General features: G+C 41.4%; 1 protein-coding gene across 1 annotated transcript; it reads left to right on the top strand.

Moving 5' to 3' along the window:
- The first annotated feature begins 277 nt into the window (after window positions 1-277).
- On the top strand, window positions 278-5,924 carry LOC106945569 (uncharacterized). The gene is made up of 13 exons (XM_015029328.1): window positions 278-538; window positions 949-1,154; window positions 1,433-1,570; window positions 1,661-1,799; window positions 1,883-2,213; window positions 3,188-3,329; window positions 3,406-3,549; window positions 3,871-3,929; window positions 4,101-4,291; window positions 4,368-4,771; window positions 5,011-5,110; window positions 5,486-5,681; window positions 5,767-5,924. Exons 1-13 carry the CDS (start codon window positions 413-415, stop codon window positions 5,901-5,903), a joined length of 2,313 nt encoding a protein of 770 aa, XP_014884814.1. The 5' UTR covers window positions 278-412; the 3' UTR covers window positions 5,904-5,924.
- The last annotated feature ends 1,833 nt before the right edge of the window (window positions 5,925-7,757 follow it).

Below are 7,757 nucleotides of genomic sequence, written 5' to 3' on the forward strand. Positions count from 1 at the left end.
ATCACAAATTAACTGAAATAAACAGTTTGAATGTTACCTCAGTTTATATCTATAAATAAAACTGTTATATGAAAGAGAAGCAGGAAATGAAGACATTTTCATGTTCGAAAATCAAAATAAAGCTTTTTTTAGCACTCAAAGCTACTTGAGAATACATGTAAATACATAATAACAATTAGAAATTTACTGCTTAAGTTTCCTGTTTTGTCAGGATTTGTGACCCTTTGGAAGAAAACAATCTCTGCTGAAGTTTAAGCATCATTTATGAAAATCTGTCTTAATCTCCGTCTTGTTGAATGGATCTGGAGCGGCCCTCATCGCTCCCCTCAGTCTGGGCGTCTCCTCCCAGGTGGGACAGGTCTATATAAGATCCTGCAGGTGGAGGTGAGCTTCATCGCTGGAGAACGTCATCATGGCCTCTGCAGTGCTGCTCCTTCTTCAGCTGCTGCTGCTCACCTCCCTGGTGTCGGCGGCTCATCACTGGGGAGGAACCATGAACTACGCCTACAAAGGACGAAACCCTGACGGCTCCTATAAGGTGATGACGACTATTATCATGTTCTCCATAGATTACTGTACCACAGTTACTTAGCATAATTTGTTTTATAATCTAGTCTTTGGACAATGATGCAATTAGAGATCTTTAAATTGGCTCTTCAGATGATTTAACAAGCAAAAGAAATTTGAAAAACATTTAAAACAAAACATTTCTACTTTCTAACTTGGCTCTTCATCCTTCATCATCTCTCCATCCATTCATTATCAGGTCTCAGGATCAGCATCCAAGCAGCAATAACTTGCAGTTAAATGAGCTTGATCTGATATCACTGTTGAATAATAATTTGGGGTATGATTCCTGGTTCATAGTCAGAGCTCAGTTTTACATAAAATTCATCTTTTTTCTCTTCCAGGCACCTAAAACGGTTCAATAATTCATTTTTTCCCCAGATTTCTCTCCGAGGCAAAGATACTTATGATACCTGTGCATACTACCACTACTGGAGCTGTTATACTGGCAACTGTGGGTCTGCAACCATCAGAAAGCTCATTAACATCGACTCCAGCACCAACACACCATCCTACGAATCCCAGTGGTGTCAAACAGAAACCGTTGAAACGTGGAGAGTCCCCAGTGACAAACCATTTCTGCTCAGGTGAGCAGCATTTATTTCTGTAAATTATTTTCCCAGCTTCGGTCCGTTTTACTGCCTGAATCAGGTGAATCTGTCGTACTGTTAGATTTAAGCCATGAGGTATATCCATTGTTTCCCTGTTGTAGAGCACACATTTGCCTTGACACAGTAGGGCAACCAGAGCCACCATACTGACTGACTGAGTTATTTTAGAATGGAGACATTAAAAAAGCTACAAAATGCTTTACTGGCTAAGTCTAAATGACTTTGTCTGTTTTCCTCTCTTCCATGAACATCAGGGCGTCCAGCTGCTGCTGGATCACGACTCGTAACTCAGTCAGTAACTGGAGGCTGGAGTCCCTTGTGGATTTGGGAACAAGATCAGACACAGGAGAACCAAACAGATCTCCAGATATTGCTGTTCTCCCCTTCGTCAGGTAATCGTCTGGTTGTTTACATCTGTCCAAGCTGGTATACGGGACTGCTTTGCAGAATATTCCAAAAACCTGTGTTTGTATCCCGTGAAGAATTCCTCAGAACTGCCCAAGAACGTACAAGCTGGCTGCCTCTGATGCTGACGGTGACAGAGTCGTGTGCCGATACGGGAATCTCCCTGGAGCAGAGTGTGACAGATGCTTCCTCCCCTCAGGCTTCCACCTAGATCCGGTTGGTTGATTGATTTTCTATTACTGATTCATAAAGGTACAGGTGATCATCTGTATTCCATAAAGGGGGCTTGTCTTTGTCAGGATTCTTGCACGTTGCGCTACCAGTACACCACCGCCAACACCTACATATTTGGGCTTGAGTTGGTGGTAGAAGACCACCCCCGAAACACCATTGATCTGTTCTACTCTGATGGCTCGAGCACTCGCAAGTACCCTCTGCCTGCAAATCCAACAAGTCCAACAAGTCCACCCACAAGTCCACACACACCCACTCCCTGGTGGGGGTGGTGGCCGACTAGCACAACCGCAGCCCCAGCAACCAGCCCTTGGTGGTGGATGACCCCAACGCATCCTGGATTCCCCACCTCTGGCTCTACTCTCAGCAAATTACCACTGCAGTTTGCGTTTCTTGGTAAATCGTAATGTTTTCATGGTTTTATGAAATATCTAATCATTTCAAAGTACACTATCAAAAGTCTGTAATTTGATCTCACCATTTGCAATTCCACGTAAAGTTTCTGTGAAATTCTGCTAAAGCCAATGCTTCAGTGAGGAAACGCACAATTATTTTAGTCATGAAACAATTCTGCTACAAGATGACAACAGACTCTCCATGTAATCGAGTTTGCAATGCAGATTAGAAGAAATGCATGAATTAGTTTGGAAGACGCCGATCAGAGCACAGAGCCGCAGCCACAGTGGAGTCGGAGGAGGAAGGAAGCTGTGACCCAGGGCTTTAAAGAAGTCTTCTGACTAAATACGGGTTACATAAGTGTTTAGACTGAACTGACTGTAAACAGGCTGAGTTTGTGTCTAATGATCCAGATCTCCATTGGTTTTGGCTGTAGTAAAGCAAATAGACCCAATGAAGATCTACCAGATTTTTATAAATGCTGGTATTTCAGAGACTTTATGATTCCTTGCATCCTAACAAGGTTCCCTTTGGAGACTTTAGGCATCAAAGCTCTCATTCAGCAGTGAACAAAAGGTAGCATCCCATTGACTTATTCTTTGTTTTAGTCTCATCCCACCAAGGACAGTCCCAGTAGAGTTGATGAAACGTTTGGTGGTCAGAGTGCATCCTGTAACCTGAGGGTTGCCAGTTTGAGCCTCCACTCTCTCCATCGCTGCCCAGTCTTTGTTCAGTTTGGTTTGTTAGACCAGCAGGACAGGACTGAAGGCAGTCATCTATGTTAATCATTAAAAACCAAAATAAACAGAGGAGGTGGCCTCATGTTTGAGCTTTCTAACACCTACACTGTAGTCTTGACTCATGTCTCCAGGGTACCTTTGATTTAATCACCTTAACATTTAATGGAGGATACACCAACATCTTACACATGCCTGTTTGGATCTTTATAGTTTAATCCTGATTTTGTCTTCCAGTGGACCCTGCTGTTCCATCATGCCAGGAGGGACTCTACCTGCCTCAGCTTGTGGCTCCAACACCTGCAGAGGGAGAACGCATCATGGCCGAGGTCAACAAAGAGGTGGAGATCAGAGTCAGAGCTCAGGCCACACACTCAGCGTAAGTTAGCAGAGTTTACTGAAGTCAACAAGGAAACAAACATTATACAAGGACCTCTGCTTTGTTATTCATCCAGCATCCAAAGTCTTGTCGTTAGTGGACCAGCAAACATCACCAAACACAAAGACACGAATAACGAGTTTGTTTTGAGGTGGACACCCATCCTGGACGACCTGGGGGAGCATTACCCAATCTGCTTTGCTGTGGAGTCGGTGAGCGGGTGAGACCAGGACTTATTTTATGCAGGGAACATGAAGGCATGATGAGCTCTTAGCTCACTTAAAAACATCAATCAAACACCATCCTACTCTCACCTTTATGAAAAAAATATGTTGCAAAATACGTTAAAAGTTGATATTTTTTCAAGAGTTTTTATTTAGTCTTCCGATGTTTTCTGTTGCTTCGTTTTCCCGTAAAGCATGTTGAATTACCTTGGGTAGAAATATACTTACTGTTCTTTATATGAAATGAGAAAATAGGTTTTCATTAAGTTGTATAGAATCAGTGTTTCCTAAGTCCTTGTTTCCTGATGCCTGTCCAGGTCCTCCGTCTATCAGTCTCAGATGAGGTGTGTTCTGGTGGAAATCAGGAAGGAGCAAAGTGAGTCCAAATTTAAAGGTTTATGGGGGGAAAATGAAGCTCTCCATATAAATGTTGCTACAGTTGATGATACTATTTCTGAAGAACAGTCATCTGTTTAGATGTTTAGTTTTTGTTCTTTGTCATTGGGTTTATACCTAACTAATTATTTGACGTCTATGTTTGTTCCAGTTGAAGCCACAGTGACCTGCACCGAATCCACAATGAAGGTTGAGGTTGACAAAGCTTCCTTGTTTGGACTCCAGGAGGATCATCTTCGCCTCAGTGACCCCAGCAACACCATCTGCAGCCTGGACAGGCACTCCAACAGCTCTCACATCGTCGCCATCATTCCCCTCAACGAATGTGGGACTCAGATCGAGGTGAGAGCGGTTTGATGCATCACACTCATTACCTCCAGTCAGTCCCCTGTTTTAACACAGACCACTCCCTCTGCAGGAAGACGACGACTACCTCATTTTCAAGAATGAGATCACCACAAAGGAAGACAACCCGAACGAACTGATCACCAGGAAGCACCTGGTGGAGGCCCGGTTCTACTGCCAGTACCCCAAACGGGGGAATGTGACGCTGAGCTTCTCAGCACACAGAAAGAACGTCACGGTGTGGGAGAAAGGCTTCGGCACCTTCACATACCAGTTTGAGTTCTACCAGAATGACCAGTTTGAAGCCAAGTATGACCCAAACTCATACCCGCTGGAGTTTGACATCGGAAACAGGATCTACATGCAGCTGGACGCCAGCTCCTCTGTCAACAACACCGAGATGTTTGTGGAGTCCTGCAGAGCTGCACCGTATGACAACCCCAACTACCATCCAACCTACTCCATCATTGAGAACGGGTGAGGCCAGGCTTTCCATCTGGCCAACGCAAGCATGATGTTAATGCCTCAACGTCATTAGTAATAGGTGCTTATAATTGCACATTGATATTGGCGAAGGCAAATTTCAGTCAAAACAATTCATTTCCACAACCGTATTTGACCAAGGTCCAAAAGTGCCAAATATCCAACACAGCAAAGAGTTTTCTATAAGTCTTTGATTCAGTAGCGCTGTGACTTGTTTGTTGTTGTCTGTGCAGGTGTGGGGTTGACCCGACTGTGCAGACATACACACCTTCCAACGATAGACAGTTCCAGTTCAGCATGGAGGCCTTCAGATTTATCGGCCTGCATGATCAGGTGAGGAAGTGCAGCTGCTTCTCCATATGCATCACTTCACATGTCATTGTCAAAGCCAAACACAGTGTTTCAAGTCAGGTCTTCTGTAAAATCTCTTATCTGTTTAGATACAAGGAGCTGATATTAAATATGATGTTGACCAGTTGGTGTTGATGACGGTATAACTGTTTCTAATTGTGAACAAAAAAGGTCAAAGAACAAAGGAAAATTTGTTGGAATACTTGCTTCAGCATAAATATAAAAAACACAAAGGTTAGGTTCATTGGCTCTTTGATGCAAAGTGCAGCAGAGCTCTGAAGTTGCTGGACTGCAGCTCTGCTATTTGTCCACCAGAGGGAGTCCTTTCTTTTAGTGGCTGTGTGTTTTTGAGTTCAGGTGTACATCAGCTGCACAGTCATGATGTGTGAAGCAGGAAACCCCAACACCAGGTGCTCACTGGGATGCAACAACTCCACAAGGTCCAGCAGCTTCAGCCGCAGAAGGAGAGAGGCTGTGGTCCAGAGCGGAAAGCACTTCGTTTCCCAGGGTCCTTTGCGTCTGAAGCGTGAAGCGGACCCCAGAGGAGGCTCAGGTGAGGAGATGGTATGATGAGGTTTATGAGCAGCAGATAAAATGTGGACAGGACTCCATCAGCACCGTGTTCCTCTCGTCTGCAGCTGTCAACCTGAACCTGAACCTGGTGTTTGTGGCTGGATGTCTCCTTGCTGCTGTTGGGATGGTCTGCGGCGTCATCATCTACAAAACCAAAACCTCCAGGGTCAAATACCAACCTCTGCCTGCACATGAGAGCTAGAACTGCAGCATCAGCCAAGCTGCTTGGATAATCTGAATGTGGGATTCTGATGTTTCTGAAATATTAATTAAGTCTTTTAAATATCTAATTATGATTCAGACAGCTACTCAAAAACCTTTGATTTTTTTTCTCTCCTATTTTAATGAAATATTTGCTTCTGTTAAATTGAAATAAAAAAATGTTCCTTTAGCTTTTATTTTATAAAAACTTCCTTTTTGGAAAGGCTTTTGATTTTATCTTCTTTTTTTCTCACAATCTTAATAAAACACTGATTTCATTGTTTTTGCTGTTTCCTTCAGAAGCTACTAACGTGTGAAATACAGAATCTCGTGTTACAGCCAGACTTTTTAGCACCGCCCTGCCATTCATGTAGGGAAGAAGCAAAGAAGCTGGAGTTTAAAAAGTCACAACATTGTTATTGATTTGGAGGAGATCCTGCACAAGGATGTTACTGTAATTATGAGAGTTTCTGCAGAGATGCATCACCGCCACATAAATGAGGCAATTTACAGACAACGCCCCCCCCCTCCCATCGCCGCCCCCCCAATCCTAATCCCCAGCAACAACACAGACCAATGAACATCAAGCATCCAGCCTTACATTCCTTTCATGTTTTAGGAACTTCATGATTTTTGAAAATCAGTGACAGCATTTTGTCTTTTCAGTCTTTATTAATGCGACATTTTAAAAAATAAGAGAGAGGAGACAAAGGGAATGTCCATCTCAAGTTCTGTTAGCCATTTATTCATAGAGATTTATATTCAGAAATATTTTTGTCACATTCTGGTCATACAGGGAAAATATGAATGAAATATTTCACATTTAATCACTTCCAGCTTTGAAACTTACATCAAACAAATGTGATTGTTTTTATTTCTATCTTCCCCATTTATCTCAGTATGTTTAAAGTAACATTTTGTATTTTCAATTATACATTAGATAGATAGATAGATAGATAGATAGATAGATAGATAGATAGATAGATAGATAGATAGATAGATAGATAGATAGATAGATATCTTCATCTCATTGTTGCCCAGCTTCCCACAATAATTATATCTTCAAAAACTTTTAAATAAAATCAAATAAAATATTCATACATTAATATTACTTAAGCAATATAGTAATAATTCAACATGGAAATTGAGTATTTGTATATAATTATGTATATTTCACTTCGGGTTAACATGATTTCAGAGATAATTTTTACATGAATAGAAAGTCAATGTGACCACTAGATGGAGCCAAACCTCTGTTTAAGATTTTCAGAACCGCTTCATTTGTGTTTTATGAATTCTGAATGTTTCTCAAAAACAATTATGCATAAAACTGCTTTGAATTATAATTTATAAATGAATGTTTAACGACAGTTTTACTGACCTCACCCACTTAGACCTGGATAAGATGTAAGCTCATTGTCCAAGTTACTTTTAAGTTAATTAACGAGACAAAGGTGGATGCAGTTCAATTTGAAGAAGTTAAATTGGTTTTAGTCAAATGACATGGATTCACATAAAAGTGTTTTTTGGTGCTATCCAGAAAAAGTTGACACATCCAATTTTTATTTAAAGTTTTCCATTTATTTTCAAAACACAGATTTTCATTCTTTCTGTAAACAAGGGACAAAATGATGCAAACACAATCTCAAAGTTCACCTGGAAGAGTCTCATCAGGTTCAAATAAGGAAAAAAAACCTTCTTAATTGGATTTAGGTCTAGACTTTGACTAGGCCATTCTCTATGACTAGGGTGGTTTTCTCTAGCAGGTTTTCTTCCATGATTGTCCTGGATTTAGCAGTTTTGTTCGTTTTAAACAAAGATTTCAAAAACCAAGACAAAACCTAGAAGTGTTGGA

The sequence above is a fragment of the Poecilia latipinna genome, unplaced genomic scaffold (genome assembly GCF_001443285.1).
Source record: "Poecilia latipinna isolate Pla-1442-1.1 unplaced genomic scaffold, P_latipinna-1.0 Scaffold150, whole genome shotgun sequence".
NCBI lineage: Eukaryota > Metazoa > Chordata > Actinopteri > Cyprinodontiformes > Poeciliidae > Poecilia > Poecilia latipinna.

Coding starts and splice junctions, on each gene's coding strand:
- LOC106945569 (XM_015029328.1), top strand. CDS start 413: ATGGCCTCTGCAGTGCTGCTCCTTCTTCAGCTGCTGCTGCTCACCTCC. Junction 1,571..1,660: donor GCTGTTCTCCCCTTCGTCAG/GTAATCGTCTGG, acceptor TATCCCGTGAAG/AATTCCTCAGAACTGCCCAA. Junction 3,330..3,405: donor GCTCAGGCCACACACTCAGC/GTAAGTTAGCAG, acceptor TTATTCATCCAG/CATCCAAAGTCTTGTCGTTA.